This window comes from Enoplosus armatus, chromosome 24 (assembly GCF_043641665.1).
Source record: "Enoplosus armatus isolate fEnoArm2 chromosome 24, fEnoArm2.hap1, whole genome shotgun sequence".
Lineage (NCBI taxonomy): Eukaryota > Metazoa > Chordata > Actinopteri > Centrarchiformes > Enoplosidae > Enoplosus > Enoplosus armatus.
The window spans coordinates 939,677-967,043 of NC_092203.1; the positions used below are offsets into that span (position 1 = coordinate 939,677).

Genomic DNA, 27,367 nt, shown 5'->3' on the forward strand with positions numbered 1-27,367 from the left:
GAGTGATTAACAGTCGGAATCCGCCTGATGTACTGTACATCTGCCCCATTAGGCTTCCCAGAGAGGAATGGCTCAGTCTTGTAACATTACTTCACATATTTACACTCCAGTAATTAGAAATTAAAAAGTCAGATCCTCATCGCTGCATCTTTTGTCAGCGAGATTAATTGTCTTGTCACAAGCGCGTACGTTTATTGGCTAAGCGGGTTGGGCCATGAGATTGGAAAACAAAAGGCGGAAAAGGCAATTCAATTACACCGTTGTGTACTTTTTTGATGGACAATGTTCCCCAGATGTCAACGTGTTTTGTTTTGTTTTTTTAACCCTAAGTTGCTCCCGGGTTAGGGTTAGCGGCCCTCTACTGCATGTGGCAGTACCACCTTAAGTGTCAAAAACTGTGCTCACAAACTGACTGCGGCTGCGGCATCTACAAGAACATCTGCAAAGTCCTGGGCGTTGATGGCTGGTACTCCATGGCCACAGAGCACCTGGAGTGCAGGTACTGATCCTCTCCCACAGGTGCTGCAGGAAGAAGGTAGCGTCGGGAAGCAGGTGGAGCTTCACCACCAACGGCTCTTTCCTGCAGCGCTGGCGTACAGGTAAACATAATGGACCACGCAGGCCTTGTGGGACAGGAAGGTGCGTCAGTGTCAGCCGCATCCGCTCCTTCCTCGTGGAGCAGCGACGCGGCAGAGTCTGTGAGGCGTAGTCTGCACCTCAGCACCTGCTGAAGGTTTGAGGTGCCTGGAGATGCAGATGCCCCCTCTCTTCCCGAGCTACCAAAGCTGCCGTCCACCTACGCCAGCGAGTCCCTCACCAGGATTGAGGAGCTGAGGGTCGAAGGTGCCCTCAAACCTTTGGCTCCATCTTGAAGGCGGTCTCTGACCAAGAAGGTGGGACGACTGAACTACACCCATCCTCTGCAGGTGACCAAGAGGCCGGCTGGAGTGGAGGCTGGCTCCGCACAGCGGTTGACCAGCGCGGGCATTCGTACATTTCTGCACGAGCATTGTGGGAGGGAGTCCGGGAGCAAGAATTTCATTGCCGACTGCTTCGCTGTAATTGTTGTGCATGTGACGAACTTAAACTTAAATTACTTTGGGTTGGTGCTGTGTTTGTTTGCGTCAGAAAAAAAGAAAAAAAACGAATGAAGGCATGAAAGAAACAATCATTAAACCATTAAATGAACCGTTAAATTGAAGTGAGTCACGGGTGCCTCACAGCACTGCAGATGTGGAATTTGCATGATCTCCCCGAGGTCTTCCTGGGTTTCCTGACGCACAGGTAAGGTGATATGGAACTGGTAATGTGAACGCGCTTCGCCTTATCTCCTGGTTAACGTGGAATGAATTTAAACTGGAGCCGGCCTTAACTTAGAGTAAGTTCATCCTGTTGTAAACAAGACAAACAAGCGCGTCTAGACCTGGCTGCATAGCGAAAGCGGCATGTTACACGGGATGCGTTCATCGTGGCGTTGAAGCGTAGGACACTCGCGTTTTTGGCACGCCCAGACCCCCCCCCCCCCCACAAACACACACACAATGGCTTCTTGAGACCCGGAGGTCTTGTGAGAAAGAAAGTTCGGAATGGTTCCCTCAGGTCGCTGTGAAAGAGGTCAAATCGGAGTCATCACCTGAAGCACACGTTATATATTTTGAAACATGAGGCGCCAAACAAGATGTCTACCCTAACATATAACTAAAATAACAATCTTCCAAAAACGTAACATTTCGTGCGCTACAAAGATTTAGCACTCTTAGTGCAAATAAAAGCTTTTCAGAGTTAATAAATACTCCAGCAGATACCTCCCGCAGAATTTGAGGTCAGGAGAGCAGACGCGGTTTTTACACCAAAAAAAAAAAATATATATATAAGCTATACAAACCCGAGAGAGAGATCAATAGTATAAATAGTGGTTATTTTAACATTTAACATCTTTAAGTTATCCTTTGGTGTTTTCCATTGTGATTTTGAAAAAAACCTGCATTTGAAGCTGTTACTGCGCAGCTTGTGGCCTTGAGGTGTATGTGTTTGTCCCGCCCTCCTCCTCCTCCTCCTTTCCCACCCTCAGTTGGTGTGGCTCCAGCCACTGCAGCTGTCAGTCATGTTGATGAGCCGTCCTAACAGCCCGCGGCTGAGGTAAACCGCCACTGCAGGCCCCGAGCAGGCAGCTGATTGCAGCCGGTCAGCTATGAATAAAGCGGCGCGCACTGTGTGTGTTAGCGTGAGGCTTTATTTCCTCAATTTCTTCAAGCTTTCTGCCACCGTTGCTGTCTGACGTCTCTAAATTCAGCATCTACAATCCTGCTCACTGCTGACCTCTCGTTAAAAACTGAGAATGAGTGCCAGGAGGAAGACGAGGACCCCCCCCCCCCTCCTCCTTACAAAGAGCTCTGCGGTTGAAGTCACTCTCAACAGGGCTGTATCTTGAGCACACTGAGGTCCTGTCCCCTGTAACATTTCCGGGACTTTGGAGGTTTCGATGATCTGAATAGGAATCTACTTTCTACATGGTGAGTTTTGAAGGCTGATTCTGATATTCTTCGCTGTAATATCTGCAAATGCGGCCATTTCTGGGCAAAACAGTTCAGTTAAATTACAATCTTTGTAACATTTAACATAAACCACAATGTAGGGAGGTAAAAATTTACAGCAGTATAGATACTTTCTATTTTTCTTCTTTTCTTTCAGCTCCTCCTGGGGGATCCGGAGACGTTCCCGGGGGGCCTAACCCGGCATCTCCTACCCGTTGGACGTGCCTGAAAGACCTCCAAAGGAAGACGCCCGGGAGGCATCCCGATCAGATGCCGCTCGTATCCGCGATCTCACCCAAAGTTCGCGACCACAGCTGAGGGTTGGAACGTAGACGCAGAGCGGTAAGTCGAGCTCCCTCTTCACCACAACCGTCCGATACAGCGCCTGCATTACTGCTGACGCCGCAACCAATTCCTCTCTGACATATTAAGGTTGGCAAGTTTCTAATCCTGCCTAAGACTTTCGCTTCTACTGTCCTCTAAATGATTTTGAAACATGTAATCCTTCAGGATTACAGAAGCTCAAGGTAACAGGTGTCTGCAGGGTGTTGGCTGATATTCGGTCTGCATTAAGGTCTACGTCATCATCAAGTTACTGTTTTGCAAGGCAGAAGACTCCCTTGCTAAAATACTACAAAGTATCATTGTTCGTGACGGCTTAGCTTCGGTAGTGAAATGGCAAAGTGCACGGTAGGTGTTTCAAGTTGGAGCTCACGAGCCACAACAGCCAAAGTAATTGAAAAGGGCTTTAATTGAATATTTGAGAAGCACCAATCCAGATCTGCGTTGGACGCGGTGGATTTGCGAGCAGATCCGACTCTTTCCTCAAAGGAGAACGCGGGACAAGCGATTTCCAGAGCAGATGTGTGGGCCGTAGCAGACGAAGAAAAAAATCCCTACCGCTCACAGCGTCCACTGGGAAGAGGTCAAAGGTCGTGGACCAGGAGTCAGTGGGAACGGAGGCACCTGGGTCACATGATGACCTCTTGAAACAGCAACTGACCAAACTCCATCTGCCAGAAGAAGAGAGATGCAAGATACAGTTGAAACCTCATGACATTTTCGCAGAAAACTGACCTTTGTTTAAGGATCTTTGAAGAAACTGCCGTCTCCAAGATAATAACAGACCCTCAAAAGCTCATGGCTGTTGAGCAGTCGAGTTATAATTGCTCAGCAGAGGTCACGCTAAGCTTTAACCTGTTTGTGTGTGTGTGTTACCAAGGCAATAAAACACAATGTGATGCCGAGTCACAGTTGTTCCCAGGAACAACAACTCTGATTAGCTCTGTCAGGGTCTGATTTCACTGCTGGATGATCAAAGAAGTACTGGAGGGAGCAGTCATAATCTGTGAATCCCAGATTTGAAGGGTAAAGTCAGAATAGCCTCTCCGGCGTGGAGGACTGCAGGCAAAGGCGGCCTCGTCACGTCCCGTCCTCAGCTCTTCCCATTAACTTTTAATCTGGAGTGGCGTGAAAATTCATCAAACTGTAATACCGCATGTTCCGCGCTGCGCTTCTCCTGTGATCTCCTCCGTAAAAAACGTCTAATTTCCACTGTCTCACCATGGGAAAACTACAGGACAACGTTGATTTCTCGGGAAATTGGAACGCATGAAATGCTCAGAGCGCTGCCCACCAGAGCAAGTACCACAAGATCTGTGATTACGGCGCTTGTCCCTTCAGGAATAATTCAGCACAATACAAGCTTCCCGTGCTGCATTTTCCTCTGATAAATCACATTCTCAACAAGCAGCGTGGTCCTTTGCACGTGATCCATCAATGCTCGCAAGACCGAGGCTACAGGTCTACAGGAAACGGTGCTTACAGAACCCAGTCTTCTGAGTAAGTAATGGTGTACGTTTAAATGTCACGAGGAACCAAAATCACAACCTATGATTCTGTCGGGGCCCCCCTGACTATTCTAACGCTAATATGTTTAAACTCCGTCTAAATTCCGGACCTAATTCAGCGAGCGCTTTTCGATTTATTTTATGTGAGTAGATGTCAGTCGTCCTTTGTTTCCTGGAAATTGGAGGCAGTTGTCAAATTTACTGAGTACATTTACGTGCGCATGAGAGTCAACAATACCAACGAATGTGTGCACAAGGGGGAGGTTAGGCTGGTGGAGGGAGCTGAGCAAACAGTGTTGGCGTGAGCGTAATAGCAGAGTATAAGAGTGTGAGGAGTCACGTCGTAATGCTCACATCCCAGGAAATTCAGCCTCTCCCTCTCCTCGTCTCTCTCTCTCTTGTCGAGCCAATTTTAATTATACAGCCCAATATCACAAATCACACGACAACACACACTCTCTCTGTCCTTAGAGGCTCGATTCGAATGAGGAAACCCCCCCCCCCGGAAAAAAAAAACCCTTTTAGCTTTAAACTTTCCGCGGAACGAAGATGACTGCAGCGTTGGGATGCATCCGGGAAATCTGAGTCTAAACGACATTTGCATAGAGTCAGTAATCGCAATTTTGGTTACTTCCAGTTACAAAAACACCAAGACGACATCATCCGTACATTTGAATGTTCACACAAGATTGATCCAACATTGATCCGAATGTAAGACGCCTAGAAATACGTCTGAAAAAGTGGGGTTGCCTCATATTTGGGGTCTGGACTTTTAAAAGTCAATATACGTCCACAACAACAGATGGCGCCAAATATCTGCAAAACGACTGCTCCCTTCCCGGCTGCAGCAGAAGCGAGCCAGCGCCCCCCACAAGTAGCTTACAGTGCCAGAGGCCCGAAAGATGGGGAGGCCCGGTGATCGCCTCGAACAACGTAAGCCCAAAAGTAGGGCCAAGTTAACAGACGACCCGAGGAGGAGTTAAGGTGAGGATCATGGTGACAAAGGCAACAAATGTCATCAAGCAGCCGAGTAATAGGGTGTCACAGAATGTAATTGTTTGAAGATGGGGAGCCCAACGAGTCCACCTGAAAGATGCAAGCACTCAGAGAAAATGTTCGAAGGAGATCGACAGGAGAGTGTGTGTGAATACGTGACTGAAAAACGGAATGACGGCATTCGGCTGAAGGCCTTGGAAATTGCCAACGAGCTGAACGAGTTGAGTCACTGTCGTGTTGGCGTGCCTCGCAGATGGAACCAACCCCCCCCCCCCCCCACACACGATTTTGAAGCGCAAGACAGTACCCTAAAGAGGCAATGGCAGCTGGCATTATCGCATGTGGAAGGGGCTGGATGCAGACTTTGCTTGTAGTGGACTGGCAAGGTTGCGTGGGGAAAGCATGCTGGTTTGTCACTTTTGTCAAAACTCGAGTGCGGGCGACTGACGACGACCTAGTGATCATACCGAGGGGCGGAGCGTACCTGCAAATGGAGAACGTCGGGGGTGGGTGGATGGGTCAACAAAATGTCCCGACTTAAACACAATTTTCCTGCTTCCTTTTAACTATGCCCACAATTGTTAACAAACCCTAACCAAAGTGGTTTTTGTGCCTAAACCTAACCAAACCCCAACCATTTTCTGATCTTACAATTATGTGGTTGAGGTTTGGTAGATGTACAAAGTAGAGGATTTGACACCAGAGACCGCGGTTCGCATCATGAGTCCTGCACGTGGGTCATGTTTAGACAATGAAAGCACTTTGGTTAAGACGGTGGTTGCAGTTAAGCTATTAATGCCTACATTGTGTCACGATCGTCAAGTCACTGTTGACTTTTTCTGTCTCAAATCCAGAGACCACCATCTTTCCCTAACCTTAACCAAGTACTTCCAATTCAATCTTCTCCCCCAACAGCCTTCCGCGACTGTCTTGGCTCTTCCTCTCTGTGGCTGTCCCGGCAGTCAATCCGTCTTCCACTTTAGTGAAAGAGCTCTCGCGTGCTCCCGGCCTTGGAAGTGCTGAATGTCATGACCCTTTATTACCCGGGCTGGTCTCCGAGCAGCTTCTCCTCCCGCTAATTTGTAAGCGACATAGCAGCATGCGCCGTCCGTGGAGAGAGGTAATTTCGCAATGTGCTGCATCAACCCCTAACTTTAAACTGGCCCACTTAAACTTGACACCGGGTTCTCGTTTCACTTGAGTGGCCTGGGTCTTCTCTAAAATACTTCTCTCTCTCTCTGCACTGAACCACTTTGAGCAATAGAGCACTGCAGATGGAATGACCTGTCTCTACCACAGCAATTTCTACTGCGGCTCTTGAAATTAGCTTCTTAGCGGCTGTGTGATGCTTAACGCTGACCAAACCGTTCCACTGGGCAGCAGTGAACGAAATATGCACCGAAAGGAAAGCGGTGGTACTTCAATACCATCAATCAATCAATTAGTCCAGTTTATTTGTCACATGCAATGGTGCAATCCCAGTGAAATGTCAGAACGAGCCAAAGCCAGAAAGTCCAAAACAGTGGAAGCCGTCGAAGCCTATTAGTGGCGTTGCCCCATCCAGTTTTATTTAAGCCAAACTGATTCACAAAAGAGGAATGGTTCCCAGACAGTCGTGAGACAAGGGCCGCTATTACAAATGTAACGTCTCTTAGTTTGGCACAGACTGTATGCGATGATGGCCCGACGCGTCTCCGCTTCCTCCCGCTGTACAGAAATGAAGCCAAAATATTCACCCCCGGATGTGGCCGCTGCCATCCGGAGCCGGTGACGTCCTTTTGGAGCTCAGCGGGCGGAGCCGCGAATTATCGAGGTCCCGTCCCATACCCGACGGGAACCAATCGGCACGCACACCACAGTCAATCTCGGCTGTCAATCATGACGTCCCCCCCCCCCCCCCCCTTTTTTTTTTTACAGCATCAAAACGAACGCTTGAACAAACATCAGCGTGATGGAGGGGGCGGGGCTTATGACCTATATACTACACCATATAGTTATGAAACGTTTATCGTAATGCGAGGATTCCATTTGCGGCGTTTCTGAGAGTCGGCGATTACAGGTCATTATTCTCCTGCCTTTATATTTAACAGTCAGTAACTACTAATGGTTATGAGCCCCCCCCCCCCACAGTGTTCCCACTGTCATTACACCGCTGTGGGCATTGAGTTTGATTCGGAGAATCTAGGACAAAGCCTCCTTGTACACTGCAGCTCTGTGGAAATGGAAGTGAAAGAGGCTGGAGGAAGTCATTGCACACGTTGTAATTAACAGCTGGAGCTGAATTATTGGCTTCCGTATCCGCAGAATTCTCATTCTCATGGAGAGTTTAGACACAGAAAGCAGGGGTATTCCACATGAAGCTGTGCCAGGAACACAGGAAGTCTATTTATGAGTGAAATAGGAAACACAATGGCTCAAGGTGAAACGCTGGCTCCTAAATATCATATTTCAAAGTTAATTTGGCCACTGGAGTGATGTTGTTTTAAAAGAAAGACTCAGCGAGAGACAGTTCCCTGGGAGAGCCCGCAGAAATATTTAGCGCAGGCTCGTTTTTTAAGGGCCGACTTAATTTCCATTTCCCCACATTCAACCCGGACTGAGCTGCCAGTCCAGTTTCACGAAAAATTCGAGTGAGCCACAGCACATCGCTCGCCTTCACGGCTGTTGACCGATGGGCTGCAATGAAATAATGTTCATCATGTCGTTTGCCGGCCTCGTGGATCTCATTTGTCACACAGACTGATGACAAAAATCAGAATATATGGCGCTGAAGTCATTCCAAATAGTGCCCCGACGAAGTGTCTCCACGGTAGGTCAGGACCTGCGCGGGCCAGCGCTGGTGCTGTCGGTGCTTAACGTGTAAATCAGGAGGTCCCGGAGAGAAAAAGTCACGGGGCACCATCAGGAAATACTGATAATACTGATAATACCAATCAGACCATCATGTCCATCAATACCGAAGTTGCGCAGTGCTCCACCATGGCTCTGCATTCAGCTCTTGTTCAGTTCAAAGCAAACAACAAAGTAGAAGAAGTAAAAGTACACACTGCCCCCCCAATGCTTCTTGAGTCCCTGAGCAGATTAAATTCAAATTAGCACAAGTGCAGATGGGCATGATGAGGAAGGCTGTTTTTTTTTCTTGTTTACTGCAAGGGGGGGGGGGGGGGGGCATTTTGTGCATAAAAGATTATGGCTAAGGTTTGTGTATATTTATCTCTGTGAAACACTGACCCCAAAGGTGGAAGGAGGAAAAGTGGCAGGCCATAGATGGGCAGGAGGGGGGGGGGGGGGGGGGGGGGGGGTTCTGTAATTGTAACGCTATCATAAAGTAAGAATGCCAGTTACTGCTGGTGCTCGCTCAGTCAAAGCCAAACAGCGTAGCATGAGCCACTTGGCACTGGTTTTGAGGCCCACGGGGTCTCGTTCTCAAGGGGGACCCGGTCAGGACAACGGCGAGTCAGTCACGGACAGACAGGGCGTTCAATGCTAAGACAATGAATAAAGTAAATAAAAGTGCCAAAGTAGTCACTATATCCCAGGACTCATGACTCTGTTAATAAGATAAAAAAGTGTTCCAATAATGACACAAGGGAATGGAACAGTCCCTCTGGTAGACCGGATAACTTCTGTTGTATGTTTAAGTCAGTGATTATCTTGCTGAACAAAACTTTTCAGCTTGTTTTCAAAAAGTTCAACATCGGGGCGCACTTCCCTTCCTCTATGATCCTGTAATCCCGAACACACCGTAAAAATCCGGGGCCCATGCGTGTTTTCATTTTGCCAGTCTGTACGGCGCGTCAGCTTTCGTCAAATGCCAGGAAGAGAGAGAGACATAGTGGATTGTAAAGCCCTGGCATCCCACATGAAACCTGAGGCTTTGTGTACCGGCATCAACCCCCCCCCCCCCCGCCCCCCAGATGGATCCCGAACATGCGAGAGCTGCAGCTCATCCCTCATTATTGATATGTAGAAGGCCCTGCAGGCCCTTTCTAGTCCCACCGCCCTGTGATTCCTCACTGTCAGTTTTTCTTTATGTCTGCTTATATGCGCGATGCACTGGGGATGCGAGCCCTGAAGGGGAGAACGCGAGCGCCGCCGCTGCTGCTGCTGGAATATCACACTCCGCCTCTCTCTGTACACACACACACACACACACACATAGGCGTTGTAACAATGAGCAAAAAAATTTAACAAGCCCGACTGTTGAAATCGTGGTAATTAAGGGGTGGGGGTGCACTTGCGTAGTTTGCATGAATTAGCGCTTCGATCATCGCTCACCGGGATTAGTTTGTGCTCAATGGGAGGGAAGAAAAAAAACATCCTTGCCAGCGTTTTTTTGTTTTTTTTTTATTCTGGACAGGGCCCAAAATCAAAGCGCAGCAACGATTATTAAAACGTCAATAACGCTTTAAAGAGCACATTCCCCCTCGCCGATTAGCATGCCGTTGTCACCCTTTCTCCAACTCGATAGTGCGATTGGACGCATGCTGATCATGTGTGGGTGCGGACCTCTCGCCGCTAATGAGAGCATCAGGCACCGCAATTAAAAACTCCAGCTCCGCTCAGAAAGCCCAGTCCGTGCGTAACTGTGCATCATCGTGGCCCGCGGCTGACTTAACGCTGCGACGGCGGTGGTCACCGTGTCGTTGCGGAGCGTGCGGCCGCGACCTTGCTGACCGGTCAAGAAGTCGGTGTGAAGTCAATCGAATGACTTGACTCAGAGCTCACTTTGACACACACACACATACACACACACATGTAGAGCTGCAGGGGGAGGAAGTCCTCACACAACTTTGGGCTAAAGCAGCAGCCTAAGCAAGTTTGCTGCGCCCATTCCTCAACCTAGTCCCCAGGTCTTACATACATACAAATACACCTAGGCTAAGCAGGCAACCCTGTCTCCTGGAGATGATGTATAGATGCGGCGACCAGGCGCCCCGGTTTCTCCGGGACTGTCCCGGTGACCGTTGTCAAGGCTGTTGCTAGGCTATGATAGAACCTGGCAAGGCCATAGAGAAAGTCTGAAATACATGTCCCCCATAGCGCATGCACGGATGCGCCTGGAAAATAGGGTCACCCTATGTGTAGATGTTTGCCTGCTACTAATTTGTTTTTTGGCAAATCACGTTTTGAGAGCCAACACAGTTGCTGTCCTGATGCCAACGGGGAGCTCGTTCCACCATCGTGGGGACCGGGACCGCAAACAGCAGCGGCGTGCTGTTGAGCGGTAGCTGGGACCCCTCGAGGTGAAAGAGCATAGCAAGCCGATTCGGGGTTGTCGGATGGCCCTGAGCCGGTGGCCCGGTGCGCCTTCCTGAGCTCTAAGTCACTGCAGACTTTGTCAGTTTTTAACCACGACCACCATCTTTCGTCTACATCCATGTTCATTAGCTTGCGGTCCTCTCCGTCATTGCCTGTAAATCAGTGAAACCATTGGCTGGAATGTCAAGGTCTCCATGTGCATGCGCGACCTCATGTAAAGGCCTTGCTCCACAGCACTACTAGTGGTCATAAAAACACCCTCAGGGTACCATCCTTAACTTCCGCATTGATCTGAGCTGCTGGTTCAAGGATCAAGGTCAGCATCGGCTGCAGAGATGATCTAACTTCATCAGAGATTAGAGGAAACTGCCCTAACCACAATCAAATACACGCACACACTCACACCTCCCTATCAGAGAGTCTGGGGATTTATCTTTCATCTGAGACTGGCAGCTCAACACTCCTCCCAGACCTCCTCAAAGAGATAGGAATCTAAAATGCCCCTCTGCCGCCTGTTTTATCTGCAGCCTGCTGTTAATGTGGCTCATTACTCCTATAGACTGGCTTTTAGCCGGGGGTAGAACGATAGAGGACACTTTCCAGATCCTCGCCACCCCGCGCCAGCCTGCAGAGCACACCTCAACTTCCTCATTCGGGGGACATCGGCGGAGGGGAGTGTTTTCGGAGCTATGTTGATCCGGAGAGAGCTGCTGTTTTTACAGCTATTTCCTGCTCTCACCTGGGAGATGCCTTTAAGTGCATCACTCAACAGCTCGAGGATGGGAGCTGCTGACGGAAGCAGCAGCGTTACTCATCACCTACTCCACCCACACCTTTCTCCAGCAGCTGCTGTGGTTCGCAACATCTCAGATGTTTCTAATTGGTCCTCTGGCTGGAGACAAAGCACGGCACGGCGTGTTATTCAGTTTAATTAATGTAGGTGAACAGCAGGACTCGCAAACTAACGATGTTTTCATGGTTGATATGGTTTAATAAACGATTTGCCTTGTAATAAATAAATACATGAACTTCTGAAATAATCCTTAAATTTAGTTGTCTTCCTCACAGAAATACAGATGTATAAATCTTAAACCCTTAAACCCCTTGCCTGATAAATCAGTCTAATCTGACTAATCAACCCCCACCACCACCACTACCACCACCACCGCCACCACCAGTGTCCTGAGATTCCTTCTGTCTCCAATAAAATTCCAGGGGGACATTTAAGCTGGAGAAGGGCATCACTCCTGGAGGTGTAAAAGCTTGTTTCACACCACAGTGCACAACAAATGGGCACTCTGGCAGTGGTGAGTTGTGCGCCTGAACTGATTGCTAACCGGGACGCCGGAGTGTGTGGAACTCCGGGCCGCAGCAGCAGCAGCAAACGGCTGGAATTCACACTTTATCATGGCGTGCAAAGCATCGCACCTTTTACATTTCACAGTACATTGTGGTTCATAACTCATGGGCGGAGACCTCGGGGGAACATAAACACCCTAAAAAAAAAAATCACAAAAAAAAAAAAAGAGGAATTGGTTGCTTTGCCCGAGGAGGAAGTGTTAATACTTTTGCTGAGTCATGAATAATGGATCTAAGTCGCTACATAATCCCTGGGTGATAGCAACCCCCCCCCCCCCCCCGATCAGCGTGGAGGAAAAGGCTGGAAATTGAACCAAGAATCAACAACCAAAAGAAAAAAAAAGAAAAAAAAGAAAAGGATCATAAGCATGATGCAGCCTTTCCCGCCTGATAACCCCCCCCCCCCCCCCCCCAACCCCCCCTTCCACCGGCTGTGACATAACTGCCCTTTTTACATTCACAACATCCATTTTGTTTGCCTTCAAATCCATCCACCTCGACAAAGTGTGCTCTGGCAGCACGCAGGGGTCCAGCTAGAGATGCTAGAGGATCGCTATAGCAACAGTGACTATAGGATGTTTTATGTCGCCAGCAAAAACACCCCCCCATACCCCCCCCCCACTCTGTCCACTGCATAGATGGATACCGGTAACATCTCTTAGGTGAGTGATTGTATTACAGCGGCTGACGGGACTAAAGCACATCTATTTCAGAGCAAGGTTCTTTGGATTCTTTGGATTGTGTTTAGAGAGCTGAATAACAAGCAGAGCCCGGGAGCAGCAGCTCCGGCAGCTGCAGAGCAACTGCTCCCCCAAATGACGGCGGGTTGGCATTGCATGCCCCCCGCCCCCCCCCCCCCCTCCCAGCCTCCAAGCGTCCTCTGAAGAACCGCTCACTCGTCTCAGAGGACACACCTACGCACCAGATGTAATTCAGCGCGCTCACACACACTCAGAGAAACAAGCTACAAACACTCCCCCCCACACAGACAAATGTATGCAAGTTACTTATGACCACAGCAATGCTAAAAACAAAACAAAACAAAAACAGCCTTTGTCCTCCCCTATTCTCTGATTTCTTAATATGTCCAGCCTTCCTTGAAGGATGAACGATCAGCCATTCTCGGCAAAACGGCGGCTGGCTGAATAGATGGTGCCGCGTCCAAAGGGTCCAAACGAATGTTGAGACAACGTCCACACAGCCGCCACGGGTCGTCTTTTATTGTGAGAATGATAAAAGGCGGTAATGGCTAGAGTCCCTTCATTTTCACGCCTTAAAGAGCTCCTTAAACACGAGAAATTCTGACAGGCAAAATGTGCATGGACCAAAACAGCAGCAGAAGTAGCAACACAAAGTAATCAGATTCTTAATCAATCGTAAAGGGGGGGGGGGGGGGGGGGGGGTCTTTTTTTTTTTCTTTTTTTTGAAATATAGAAAGAAAGAAAGAAAGAAAGAAAACTACAACACTGAGCGGCAGCTTGACTTTTACAGGAATAGTCACCTAACCTTTTCAGGTCAGATCCACAGGGGGAATAGAAATAAGTGCGAGAAAGGGCATCTGCATTCTGCTCAGTGTGCCAGAGAGAGAGAGAGAGAGAGAGAGAGAGAGAGAGAGAGAGAGGCTGTTCTGCTCTTGACAGAGCAATGTCAGAACTCAGCGACGACTCTTGAACCTCATCTAAAAATACACTTATTAGAGACACCAGCGACTTGACTTGACTGGTACAAACACTTCGCCGCATTGCTGCACCAGGATTTCTCGGACCTTATCCGTCCCTCATTGTGCCTCAAGTATGGCCGGACTGTAATACTTTCGTCATGGATTTTAACACCCGCGCGCGTCGGCCCGTCTTGAGAGGTCAGAGGTCCCGCCCATACGCCCGCAACTCGTCAATCTCAGCTGTCAGTGATGACGTTTCACCCCCCTTTTTTTATAGCATCAAATGACGAATTGAAGCCAAACGTATCAGAAAAAAATGAACACACTACCTGAAATGACAGAAACCATCTTTGGTTTGGCCCAGGTCCATCCGCTAACATGGAGGGGGCGGGGGTTTATGGCCTTACACTGCAGCCTGCCACCGGGGCATATCTGGCATGACGTGCCACTCCATTGCTCCTCTGTTTCCCCCACTGTAAGCCAGGCTAATGAAAACCTTTTAAAAAAAAAAACAGGATAATGACTTGGTCGATATCCTTTTTTTCTCCCATCAAGGGCCAATAGGAGGTAGGAATCTGATACAGTCTAACCACTACTTATTTCCCAGTAGAGACACCGATGCAAAACTGTCCTGTAGACCAAAGCTACAGTGGGATCCACCATTTGACATAAGATCAAATGAGATATAATATGATCTTATGTCCAGAGAGTTTATGTTACTCAGGCACGGTATTGAAATCCTGACTTTGCAACAGCAATCAGGTTCAGGCGTCACAAACCAGACAGACGCCGCCCATAGGGTCTCAAAGCCAGTGGTGGTGGCGTTGGGGTCCCGGTTCCTTAGCCAATCTTCGGGCTAGGAGTTGCTGTCGTAGCTGGTCGAAAAAGATCCGATCTGTCCGATCTCAGTCGGAACATTGCAGTGGAAACAGCGGGATGGTGACCCTGAACTTCTCAATCAGCTCCACAAGCTCTGAGGTCTGTAACATGCTTCTTTCTTTGGGCTTAAGGCCACTTCTAATGACTGTTTGCAGCTAATTATGCAGACCTGCCCTGCTTAGCATTTCCAGGCCGGCTGCTGATCAATGAAATTATCAGCAGAACATCCCACTTTGACCGGGGGCCTAAACAAGACGCCGGAATGGCTAATGTCAGTCTGTGGATGTCTCTCTTGGTATTGATCATTCTATACAACACTGCGCTCTGGGGAGGGGGGGGGGGGGCTCCGCTACGTGCTCCCCTGCTGTGATCGAGCGCTGCAATTGGGAACAGGGAAAGCCTCGCGGCCTCCTGTTTATAATCAGTTTGTATGTTGTTCAAATTAGTCAGGACATGGCATCTATCTCCTTAAGAGACTTAGAGCCCCACAGCATACAGGCATGAAATGTTGTTATGCGGCATGCAAGGGGGGGGGGGGGGATCCCCATTGAAAATTATACCCACCAAAGAAATGTGACAGTGGCAGATTGGAAGACAAAAAGAATAAGCGTCTGACTCCCCTGCTTTAGTTGAAATGAAGAATTCGGCCCACTCAGACAGCAGTTACGTGCTGACAGAAAACAAATAATGCCACGCTGCGCAATTGTTAAAAATCTCACCTGTAGCGAGGCAATCTTCGAAATGACAAGGCTGGGAGATTTTCAGGAGACAAAGCTCTCTCATCCCTGAAATGACTATTGGATTTCGGGGATCGCCGTGTTTGTTTGGATCGGCACGGAGGCGCCTTTTGCGAGGTAAATCCCACACCACGTCCAACATGATACGGGAATACGACAGCAATATTGAACATGAGCACGTGATGGCCTCAGAGGATCCTGGAAGAATTGCTCGCGGTTAAAAGGAACAATTCTCCTAAAAAAAAAAAGTAGTTGATAGTCCCACGAAATTGACGCCTTGTTTTCCGCTTCGTCGGTCGGTGGCGATGTGCTCGCGTTTGCGGATTTCGGCTCAAGAGGGGGTCACGTTGCCCGGTAACGAATGATGCAGACGTTCTCATTTTCAGTCGACAGGGAAGCTGTGGCAGTGGGTTTTTTTTTTTTTCACTTGGGACATGGCGATTTAAGAGTTTCTGTAAATCTACTGAAGCTCCAATTATGCTTCACTCATAGCTGCAAGGATTTCAATCAGACCGAGCGTTGGAACTAGCTCCCAAGTATTGGCAAGTAGAAATAATTCATTTGTAAATGCAATGAGGGCGCTGTTGGATGGGCCCCCCAACTCTTCCTGTTATCTCCTGCTGCCTGTTCAGGAACCTGAAGACGAGCGCTTCCTCGGCAAAGAAAGAAAGAAAGAATGAGCGGAGCCCAGGCTCTTGAGAGGCCGCTATGGTGTGCAAGACGAGGGTCACTTGATCAAAGGGGTTAGCTGAGCTGGCCCCGAGTCCCGCCAAGCTTCACCTACCGGCCCCGATGACCTTCTTGAGGTCCAGATATGCTGCGAAATGACATCGGACTTCGACAGCGGACGCGCACAAGTCTGTCTATACTACTCTGGGGGTAATGGTTGTTAATAGCAGGGGGGATTTGGGGATTCTGCCAGTCTGCCAGTCTTGCGGTTGGACGTCGGAAGTCGTCCCAAAGCTTTCAGCCCTTTTCTTTCGAGTAAACTTAACCCCATCGCAGAAAGGCAATCGAGTTTCAATGACTGTTTTCCCCTCCCTTCCTCCCTCCTGAAGGATACCCCCCCCCCGAGGAGACACAGTAAGATTTCAGAAACGGGCTGCTGCTCATCCCTGTGAGCGTTAAAAACGTCCTCGCACCGGCTGTCAAGTTTTCAGCCCCGGACTCAATCTGCGCTCGGGTGTAATTCAATCAAGACCGCTCCTCGCTGTCTACTTGTGGCGGGAAGCGACTCTTGTTTGGTTGCCCCGGTCAGCAGCTAATCTTTAATTAGTCTCACAGGATCTGTGGGCTTTTTTTTTTTTTTGGTGGGTGGAACGCCTCTAATGCTGGACTGACGTTATGATGAATCGTGCTCCAGCGAGGTGAGTAATCATTGCCCCCCCCCGCGCCCGCCCGCACTCTTGCTATGCAGATCTGCAGTGATATGACAGGTACATGTTTACACCACGTCGATGTGATTGTCCTAATGGCCTTTCAGAAAAAAAAACACCCACATACTATTCTCCCATCCTAGCCTCAGACTCTCTGCTCCGCTTTCAGTTTCTTCCCCTCCACTGCCTCGGCTCTGCGCTTTGTTTTTGTTTGGGTGTTTTTTTTTGTCGATCTGATCTTTTGAGAGATTTACTTTATCGGTATGACCTCGAGACGCCTTTCAAACAGCACTTGGGTGGGGGGTGGGGGGGGGGTTTGCTTTCTCCTCAATCTGCCCGTTAAAAAAAGCGAAAAAAGAAAAAGAAAAAAGCCTTTAGGGACTTTATCAGCTGGCCCGAAACCCTGAAAGGTATAATTACCCCCGCTGTATCCCCACCCCACCCCCACCCCCCCAGGCAAACACACAGCCCACTCCTCACAGTGGATGCGACTCAGATAATGTCCCCCCCCCCCCCAGCATTTTTAATTATAACTTTTGCTCTGGACAATGAGTCCGATATCTGAAATTGGACTTCTTCCTTTCTTTTATCCATGAATTTCATGGAACAACTCTGGGCTGAGAGTGTGTGTGTGTGTGTGTGTGTGTGTGTGTGTGTCCCACCCACGCGTTTGGCTGTTACTTTCAAATGTTGCTTCCCTTCAAAAGGAGTCAGCTATGGTACGGGCATTTTTTGGGGCGGGGTGGAATTCCAAGCTAATCGCAGGAGCACCTTCACCAAAGGAGAACAAAAAAAGAACTGCTTTCTGGTAATAATGTTAGTACGACAATGACCTGGCATACTGACCTCAAGTCAGCTCCAGCTTGCTGCTGAGAGCAATATTGTTACATATGTAGCCCCTAGCTACATAGCCCTGTAAGTACTGGAAATCTCACATTATTGAGTCAAGAAATGTGATTTTAACAGTCAGAGCAATGGTAATGCTGATTTTGCTGATCGGTTGCCCTGTAACACAACTCCAGACACTGAAACGTTTCCGCAGCCTCAAGACCATCAACGGCACCCCTGTTGGTCCCAAACAAAACCATTGCCACCCCTGATGGAGTTCGGCTGTGCTTTTTCTCCACAGCGCGTAACCCACCTAATCCACTTTAGGCTATACATAATCATAAGCGGCGCGAAAGGAGCGGGGGATTTCTGCTGACGTGCCAGGAAAGCGAAACCGATGGCAGAGGGTCCGCGGGAAATAAATGCTGACTGAAGTGGTGGCAGAGGAATAATTGCACTCCAGGGAGCCTGCTTTAGGTGGGGAAATGACAAAGTAGGGCTAATAATAAAAAGTGCACTCTGGTTTGTATTTGGGGCGATTATATGACATCAGACATCGCGCGGGAGGAGTTTAATTAACAACGTTATGGGATCGAGAACATAGCTGCTTCGTTCAGCCTCCGGGAAATGAGTTCGCATTTTTACACTTCCGGGGGCCCCTCGTCTGGAAGTCGTGGGTTTCCGGTGATGCAACCGCGGCGTGGCTCGTTTGAAGCTCAACGGTAGCTTTTCACTTCCGGCGGTTCCATGTTCCGCTTCAAAACGTCACAAAGGCGGCGTCCATTCATATTTTCTGCAATAATCCCCCCCCCAAAAAAAAAAAATCCCACTGGCTTTTTGTGGAGGGAACCAGGGGCGACGCTAACTTCCGCTAAGAAAAATACGTCATCCCTGCAACAACTCTATACTGAAGTATTTAGGATGTTCAAGATCGTAATCCTGTAGAAATGCGCAACTGATTCCACACATGGAGATGTTTTTGTTTTGTTTTTTTCTGACCTCACTCATCACAATTTATTTTATTTTATTTTATTGTACTTTTTGCTTACTTTTGCTGGACTGTCACGGTGCGTGACCTTCGTCTCCTCTTCCTCGCAGCAGTAGGCTTCGTCCCCTCACGGCGACTGCGTAGGTATTCTACTGCGCTATTCCGCATGGCGCAGTGGCTGGGCCGTGACGTGGGTGTTTGCTGAAAGAGTAAAGCTAAATTTAGACTATAGCGGCGTTTTTGTTGTCATTCAGATAGAGAAACAATATTTCATTTGGGGGTTTTTTCCCCACTGTGATCCTTCTAACAGATGTGCAAAACTTTAAAAAAAAATATATATATAGAAGATTGTGTACTAATATACAGATGAATGTATTTGGTTTAGTGGGCTGGGTAGTAATGTGAACAATATGATTCTGCACGACGCCTCATTACTCTCTAAAACACATTTCCTTCGGTGGAAGACGCAAGTGAGGGGAAACGTGGTTTTATTTTGAAAATCACGAGCGGAAGGGGTACTGTTCGCTGTCCCCGACGACTTGACGCCATTGCTCAGTGCTGCACAGCGAGTGTAGTTTTATAATAAAAGCCACATACTCAACTTTTATCGACTCGTTTTATCTTTGCAGCTAGTCGCAAATTAAACCCCTCGAAAGGTCTTCTATGTTGGGACTTTAAACACGGTACGTCCCCCTTCTTCTCTCTAGCTTCAGCAAAGGTTGTAGCGTCAACGTTAGCTAGCTTTGGTTTAACGCTTGCGGGTGTTTCGGCCAAACGTGTGACCCCGTTAACTGGCGACCTCTCGGCCGAATGCGTCAGTTAGTTGCCGTAGTTGCGGCGGCTGTTAAAAGCGACTTGCTCTCTTTCCTGCTTTCAACAAACTCCGTTAACAACGAGCGACGTTCAAACTGCGACTGGGTGCGAGTGTGCGACACGTTTCCCCAAACAACACCCGTGCGTGTTTTGATAAAAAACTAAACAAAGAGGCATTTACGAGGACAGCTAACGTTACGTTACGCTAACTGTCGACTTCTATTAAAAAAGCAACTTGCTCTCTTCCGGTTTACAACAAATTCCGTAACAACAACAACAACCAGCAACGTTCAAAATGCGACTGCGCGTTAGCTTCCTCAAACAACACTCGGTGTGTTTGTCTTGATGTGTTTTGATGAAAAACAAAAAGAAATCCCGACATGGTGGAGGTGTTCACCTGTTGCACCGGCTCTGTGATGCCACTTACAAACCTGCCCTTCAAATCAATCCCTATATTTGGGGTCCTGGCTTTTCCTAAATGTATGTGAACTACTCATAAACATGATTTTCAACTGATGACATGGTTCAGCCCAAAAATATGATTCCACTGAAAGTAAACATGATAATGTTGAATAATTGTAGTGCCCTAATGTATGCGTTGCACCAAAGATGTGTGCAAATAAAATGGGGGGGGGGGCATGTGTGACTGATTTATTGGTGTCATGTCTGTGCAGGTGTTGAGGATGACGGCCCTAAACCTGTCCTTTGCTGCGTGCGGTTTTTTGGGGATCTACCACCTGGGTGCCGCGGGGGCCTTCCTCCGCCACGGGGGCAAGCTCCTGGGCTCCCTCGAGGCCTGTGCGGGGGCCTCGGCCGGGGCCCTGGTGGCTGCTGTGATGATCACGGCCCCTGACAAGTTAGAGGTAAGAGTGTTCGAGAAGAAGAGACTGTGTATTAGATCAGTGGTTAACAAAGTGGGGTTGGGGAGAACCTCGACCAACAGTTGAGGTTCGCACATATCTATTTTTAGGGGAAAATGAGGCTGAAATACACCTGTTGTGAATAATACATGACGTCATGCTTCATGGCGCCCTGGTACTAATTGCCAATACGGGAGAATTAGGCCAGTTATAGTTTCCTCTGTGCTTGCTTCCTTCTTTTCCAGCACTGCACTGAGTTCACCTGCAGGTTCGCTGACCGCGTGAGACAGCAGCGGTTCGGAGCCGTCACACCGGGATACGACTTCATGCTCGCGCTACGGTAATGCTATGTAATGACTGTAGCAACAGCCGACTCCTTAGAGTGTCTTTTAGTACAACCGAACGAGCGACTTGCCAATCACAAGTTAGCCACGCCTCAAAACACACACTGCTATATCGTCCATTTGACTCAAAGTTACAAAAATTGACATCATGCTGTGTTGGGGAAGACTTGAAATTAGCGATTGAGGCCGTAAACTCGTGAGGAAAATGTGTACTGAGGTAATAAATCAAGTGAGAAGTGGGTCGTTTCCTCATAGACTTCTACACAATAGGGATTTTCCACCGAAAATCTATAAAAACACTTAACTACATTGTCACAGCCTTCATTAGTACGCTTTGGTGGTTCTGTATATGTTCAACAGACGGAGTAATAATAGTATGTTGCTGTAAAAAGCGCCGTGTTTATGATGCCCTGTGGGGATATTATTATAATTAGTATCCAGAACCTGACAAATGAGCATCTGTGTGCGGGTCCTCTCCAGGGAGGGGATAGAGGAGATCCTGCCCAGTGAGGCTCACAGCCTGGCCACGGGCCGCCTCCATGTCTCGCTAACGCACTCCAAAAGTGGCAAGAACCACATCGTATCCAGGTTTACCTCCAGGGAGGAGCTCATAAAGGTACACTCTATGTGACAGTTTCAGAAATGGTCGCTCATGTTCGGTGCTGACGAGGCCAATCATTGTTTCATGTGACTGTGGGTCAGTGGGCGCTCACTGATTAACCCGTTCCCCCACCTGTAACTTCCCCAGGCTCTACTGGCCAGCAGCTTTGTGCCCATCTATGCCGGACTCAAAGCGGTGGAATTCAGAGGACAGGTAACAGTCTTTCCCCTCCTGCACATCCCACGACCTGGATAATTTGCGCCCCCCCCCCCGCAGACTCTGGGTTTTGTTTTTACTAGAAATGGATCGACGGAGGCTTCACCGACAGCCTGCCAGTTCTGCCCGCGGGACGAACCGTCACCGTGTCTCCCTTTGCCGGGCTGCAGGATGTGTGCCCTGTCCACAGGGGGCGCTTCAACACTCAGCTCAGACTGGCCAACATGAACATAATGGTGAGGACTGGATTATTTCACTTAAGACATCTTTAAAATTAACTCACAAATATATAGTTTTTTTAATTTAAAGAAAACATTTCCTAAAACAGCTGGTCACTGTAGATTTTATGAAATGTTACTCAAACAGGAGGAAATAGTGTATTTGTGGGGGACTATTTTCATCGGCGGATTAACCCTCATATGGAAAACACAAATGCACTCATACAATATGGATTCATGGCCCTAATGTGTGTCTTTTGGTGATTTATGACATGTCTCAGAGATTTGATGTAAATGTAGTATTTTTATTTTTTTGCCTTCCTCAGTTCTCCATGGAGAACATCAAGCGTCTGAACCAGGCTCTGTTCCCCCCGCCCACCGGCAGAATGCGATCTTTACGCGAAGAAGGTTTCAGTGACGCCGTGAGGTTCCTGAAGAGAGAGGCCTGGCTGAGCTGATGGTTCAGGTCCCCTCGCGGGAAAAGAAATGTGAGAATTCATTGGGTGTATTTATTTCTTGTGTGGTTTTAGTTTTTCTTAATAAAATGTGAAAAGAAAAAGAAAATTGTGTTGGTGTGATTGGGCCAGTTACGTGCTAGCTAACCCTGAGGTCCCTGATGCGGCTAGTTGATGGTGAAGCCCTATTTGTCCTGCTGGCACTGGCAGAGCTGCCCGAGTGTGGAGCAGCAGGGTTGCAGCCAGGGCTTCCACATCACCTTCCCCACGGACATCTGGCTCTCGGCGGGCTTCACCGACCTCCGGTGCGCCTCCGCGGCCGCCTCCATCGTGGCCAGGATGGCGTGAAAGGCCGGCTCGGTGTCGGGAGTCCGCGGCGTGGTCTCCGACGGGTCCCGCGAGAGGTCAAAGAGCAGCGGGGGGTCGTGGTGGGTCACGTAGTCCGACGTGCAGAAGCAGACATGTGTGTGGGCGCACGCCGCCTCGTTCAGCGGGTAGAAGTTTGGCGTGAAATAGAAGGCTTTCCACACTGAGCTACCTGAAGGAAAAAAACGAAGTGATGTTATTGATTGACTGAAGAGCGGTGTGATCGATTGGGTGATTGTTTGGACTTACTGTTTTGGGGGTGCCACCTGACTGCGTTCAAGTAGGTGTTGCAGTAATGGAACAGGAACTCGTGGCTCGACCTTTGGACTGTCCCCCGGAGCAAACCCATGAGGTCGTGACCATCGATCTCCCTGCGGACCACAGGACAGGAAGTCGCTCTACATGTGACCTAGATTTCAGGCGCGGCTTGTATTGACTGACACATGGAAGGAGCGCCGCCCTTCCTGCTGCGCCTGCCCTCACCTGTCCTCCGGGACCGAAGCCCCGCTCAGCCGCGCCACCGTGGGGAACAGGTCCATGTTGCTGGTGGGCTCGTCCACCTGCCTGCCACCGGGGATGTGCCCCAGCCAGCGCAGAATTCCCGGGACCCGGATCCCTCCCTCCCAATTCGTGGACTTCCCTGCTGCTCAGAGGGGGGTGGGGGTGGGGGGATAAAACAAAGCTCTCATCCAACTACCATGAATCTGAGGAACATTGATCAGTGTTGGATCCCATCACACTGCACCTTTATATTTCCCGTTCCATCCTCTGTGGACCTCCCCTCTGGCGGAGACTTCCTCCACGTGGGCCCCCTGGTCCGAAGTCAGGTACACCAGAGTGTTTTCTCCCAGTTTGAGCCGGTCCAAAGTCTGCATGATCTGACCTGAGAGCAGACACAATATACGCCTCCTAGTTTAGAGTGCCGGGAAGAGTATTTCCGAGGCGCACTTGTCTCAAACACATAAACCCAAAGCTAGCCGAGGCGCAGTTCCCCGCTCTTCCGATTTCACCATAAATCATGAATTAAGAGGATGAGTTTGTTGATATTCAGCGTTTTTCTTACAGTCAACAAATCCCACATGCAGACACAAACCAGCAAACAATGTATCCCTACTACCAGGTACTGTGTGTGTGTGTGTGTGTGTGTGTGTGTGTGTGTGTCCAAAGCCTGATATGTCTTCCAAAAACAATTAAAAAGTCAGTGAGGCACACTGTTGCACTGGGTCACATGTTCCTTCATCATACTGTAGTTAATCTTTGGACTCAGTCCTGCACACACTGCCCTGCTGCCCCAAATACTCAGTGGCGCGCCACATGTGGATTAATCCGCCGATGAAAGTAGTCCCCAACAAATGCACAATTTCCTCCTGTTTTAGGAAATCACTGGGGTTTTTTTCGTGGGATTTGTTGACAATCACACACACACAAAAAAAAAAAATACAGAATATATACACACACACCTACCTACCTACACTCCAGTCCACCTCGTGGACAGCGTCCCCGTAGATGCCGTGGCGGCTCGTTCCGCGGAACGCTGCTGAGGCGAACATGGCCGTGTGCACTTGGACGAAAGAGAAAAACAGCAGGAACGGTTTTGCCGAGTTCCTGCAGGCACAGAAAATACCGTTTAATTACCAGCATTGGCAGTAAATTCACTGCAGCTTTACCGTCTTACTTGAAGAAAAGAACATTTTCTTGTTTTTAAGGCCCTTCTCACATTAGGCACGATTGATTCGCACCGTGGCTGAGTCCCTAATGTGGGTCAGGGAAGCCGACGCGTACCTCTCCATGAAGTCCACCGCCTCGTGGGTCATCCGCTGTGTCAGATTTTCAGATGTGAATGGCTGCTCCACAACCCTGTGGTCCCTCATGAGAACACAGTTGAAGTAAGGAACAGTCGCGATGAATCCCGCCGTCAGCCCCGTGGCAACGGCCAGCAAAGCCAGCAGACTCAGAGTCAGCTGTCTGCCGACGGCGATGATGCCGCTGCAGTGGAGCAAGGCGGCGGTGACCAGGACGAGGCCCAGCGTCGTGTAGGGTAAATACTTGTGGATCTGGAACGCGGTGCCGTGCCCGGGCTGGCAGTCCCGCAGGTTGGTCAAGGGGATCCCGAAGAAATAGCTGAAGCCGTGGACGCCGGGGTGGTGGCAGTGATCGTCGCTGCTCTCGCAGTTGAGTCCTAGGTGCCATTTTCCTGGGAACAAGAGGAAATTTCCCGAAAACTGCAATTCAATAACATCGCCTACTGCAGCTTTAAGTATAACTGCAGCGTACCGATAAGAGCCGTCTCATAGCCTTGCTGTTTGGCGAGCTTAGCAAAGGTGACCTCTCGGCTGGGAAGACCTCCAGACGCTGCGTTAAATATATAGACGCCCAGTAGGCCGCTACCAGCTATACCTGTTCGAGAGGAAAACGAAGGGAAAAAACATTTTAAAACCCAAAACACGTTTCATTAGAGTTTCAGTGTACCGTATGAGGACTGAGGTCTTCAAAACACTTCCTGTGAAATAATTCAGGAACTAAATAAATGGGTTTTCCAGATCGGTTTAATGTGACAGCGTTTAACTGGCCTGATCGTATCGGGTATCGTCCGGTGAGAAACGCGGCTCTGCTGGGCGTGCAGAGGCTCGCCGCGGCGATGTGGTGGGTCAGCTTCACCCCTTCCTGCGCCAACCGGTCAATATTGGGGGTCCTGCAAATCACAATTCATCAACAGTCACAGGTTGTCAACAGCGGGTTCAGCATTTAAAGGTCCCGTATTGTGTCGTATCGTATCTCCAGCTCTATATTTTTTATTCTGGGAGTCTACTAGAGTAGCTTTGCATGATTCACAGTTCATTAAAAAGTCCTTATTTATCTTCTCCTGGCCCTTCATGTGGCCCCTCAGTTCCCCCCTCTGTCTGAAACGAGCCGTTTTAGACAAACTGAACCACCTCCGAGAACTTGAAGAGCAGTCCTGAGCAGAGCGCTCCAATAACTTCAGACAGACTGAGCGGGGTGGATGTGGGTGGATGAATGTCAGATTTGGGGTTTTGATTTATTGTGTGGGCTACGCGTGGATGTGGGGGGTTGAAAGAGGATGAACAGGAAATGAGGAAAACGAAGCCGGGGGGGCCACTACAGACCGCGTGGTTGACCCACATACCGTACGTTTTTACCTCAGCGTTGTATTGCCGTAGCAGCCCAGGTCTCCGATGCCCAAGTCATCCACCATCATCAGGACAAAATTGGGCTTGTCGCCGCTCCCCCGAGGGGACGCGCGGCTCACCGCCAAAAGCAGAGGCGGCAGCAGCAGCAGCAGCAGCAGGGAGGACGGCAGCCACGTGGACTTCATGTTGCCGGAGCAGGAAACGCTTAGAGGGGGAAAATCACACCAAATGCTGATGCAGCTCGGAGTAAACCAATGTACTTTCAGGAGCATCTGATGGAGGTTATGACGTTCGGCGGGACTGGGCCCGAGACCCTGGGCCGGGTGCTGTGTAAACACTGCTAAAGTATCTTTAAACGAGCCGCCCAGGACTTCCGTGAGGTTGTGATGTCACTGCACTCAGCCACGCCCCCCCCCACCCCACCCCACCCACCAAGTACAGTTATACTACAAATCTACCAAACAGCATATAAAGTATTTCAAATGAGCCCCACCGCAACTAACTACAACATTAAAAATGCTTCACTTCAGAGTTATCTCTCAGCACGGTAGACATTATGAAAGAGGCCAGACCGCATTAAGAAACAGTACATTTTACCGTGAAGGACACAAAAACATTTCGCGGTATTTTTAGCCCACATTATGAGAACCTCTCTTAACAATACGCTCTTTTAATAGCTTTACGTGCGCGCTGTCGGCTGTCCAGGTCACACCGGAACCCGGGGCAAAAACTTGACGCAGTTGGACTTTGAACAGGTAACTGTGGAAGTGTCGCGCATTGCTCCACTTTGCCCCCCCCCCCCCCCCCCCGCTCGCAGTGAACGGTCATTAAATAACTTAACGTTAAATAACCGGAAGGGATAGAGGGCTCACCTCTCGCCGCGTGACGTTACGCTTACCTTCAATTCTCTCCTGTTGACGTGCGCTCGAGCACCGCACTCAAGAGACTTCCCCGGGCGCGCGAGGCTGCCGAATCACGCGCCAGAGCTCGCCTGTCAGGTCAGGTTTTAGCCGGGAACGCACGGCGGCGGTTCCGGCGTTGAATTTCAGAATAAAAGGAACATCCCGTGTGGGATTTTAATTCGAAATGCTTTCATTTTTCATTTAACTTTCGTGAGCTTGATCTTGTCACTGTGGCACAGCATTGCAGGTGTACGTGCAGCTTTAAATCAGATCCACTGTGTTCAGCTGAGAGGTCACTGCTCCACAGAACAGTGTGTGTGTGTGTGGGGGGGGGGGGGGGGGGCAATAAACCCATGATTTTTTTGTTTTTTGCTGTACCTCAGCTCCCTCAGCAATGCAAAACTGCACTATTGAAATGGTCATACACGCGTGTTCGTATGACCTGTTGTTTGTGGTTTGCTTTTGTAATTGTCAAACCCATAATCTTTTCCCTCTTGTCCTAGAATGTGTGGCTGTTTTCCTCCTTCCCGCGCGACTGCAGCTCTTTCAAAAAACCAACCTGCCAATTCACGGCCACAGCCAAGCGCCGCCTCAACGTGTTCTCAGTCCACACAAATGCCAGATGTCCTCGCTATTCAAATCCATTTCTAAATCCCCTTTTGATGCCTCTTTTTTTTTTCTTCTTCTCCCCACACCTGATGTGTGCTGAGGGATTGAGGAAGCAGTGGAAGTGTGGAGAAATACTGGCATCTGTTGTCTGAATCAAGACATTGCAAAGAGTGACTTCTCTCCGGGGGGCGGGGGGGTTTGATTATCAGAATTGTCATGAGAAAAGGTTACACATCTTCTGCGGGTTGCAGAAAATGTGTGCAGTGAAAATCCAATTGTTTGGCCTAACCCTCACCAATGATATTATTTAATATAAATGTTTAAAATGTGGATTAATATATTAACGCGATACAACTTTGGTGCCA

The 27,367-nt window shown here is 49.1% G+C and overlaps 3 protein-coding genes across 6 annotated transcripts in view; 1 reads left to right on the forward strand and 2 right to left on the reverse strand.

The window, feature by feature from the left end:
* The window catches only part of pudp (pseudouridine 5'-phosphatase), a 47,390-nt gene extending 25,187 nt beyond the window's left edge, over positions 1-22,203 (reverse strand). Inside the window, exons 1-3 of one of the 2 annotated variants that reach the window (XM_070930573.1) lie at positions 22,125-22,203; positions 18,531-18,670; positions 3,435-3,547 (exon numbers count right to left, since the gene is read on the reverse strand). In XM_070930573.1, coding sequence (XP_070786674.1) covers positions 3,435-3,547; positions 18,531-18,637 — 220 coding nt within the window. In that variant the 5' untranslated portion in view covers positions 18,638-18,670; positions 22,125-22,203. Of the gene's footprint in view, positions 1-3,434; positions 3,548-18,530; positions 18,671-20,019; positions 20,123-22,124 lie in introns of those variants that run through there. The other variant, XM_070930574.1, reaches the window with a different exon arrangement.
* Positions 19,008-22,072, forward strand: pnpla4 (patatin-like phospholipase domain containing 4). Of its 3 annotated transcripts, none has more exons than XM_070930578.1 (7): positions 19,008-19,152; positions 19,957-20,145; positions 20,388-20,482; positions 20,967-21,102; positions 21,235-21,300; positions 21,387-21,539; positions 21,848-22,072. In XM_070930578.1, exons 2-7 carry the CDS (start codon positions 19,966-19,968, stop codon positions 21,977-21,979), a joined length of 762 nt encoding a protein of 253 aa, XP_070786679.1. In that variant the 5' UTR covers positions 19,008-19,152; positions 19,957-19,965; the 3' UTR covers positions 21,980-22,072. The 3 variants fall into 3 exon arrangements, with proteins under 3 accessions (XP_070786679.1, XP_070786678.1, XP_070786677.1); XM_070930577.1 differs by lacking the exon at positions 19,008-19,152 and adding an exon at positions 19,689-19,762; XM_070930576.1 differs by lacking the exon at positions 19,008-19,152 and having other exon boundaries at positions 19,945-20,145.
* On the reverse strand, positions 21,806-25,676 carry sts (steroid sulfatase (microsomal), isozyme S). Its single transcript, XM_070930928.1, has 9 exons — positions 25,501-25,676; positions 24,913-25,034; positions 24,617-24,739; positions 24,125-24,536; positions 23,811-23,947; positions 23,088-23,225; positions 22,826-22,985; positions 22,592-22,713; positions 21,806-22,514 (listed from the first exon to the last, which is right to left on the reverse strand). The coding sequence occupies exons 1-9, from the start codon at positions 25,674-25,676 to the stop codon at positions 22,162-22,164; spliced, it is 1,743 nt and encodes a 580-aa protein (XP_070787029.1). The 3' UTR covers positions 21,806-22,161.
* Positions 25,677-27,367: the final 1,691 nt, after the last annotated feature.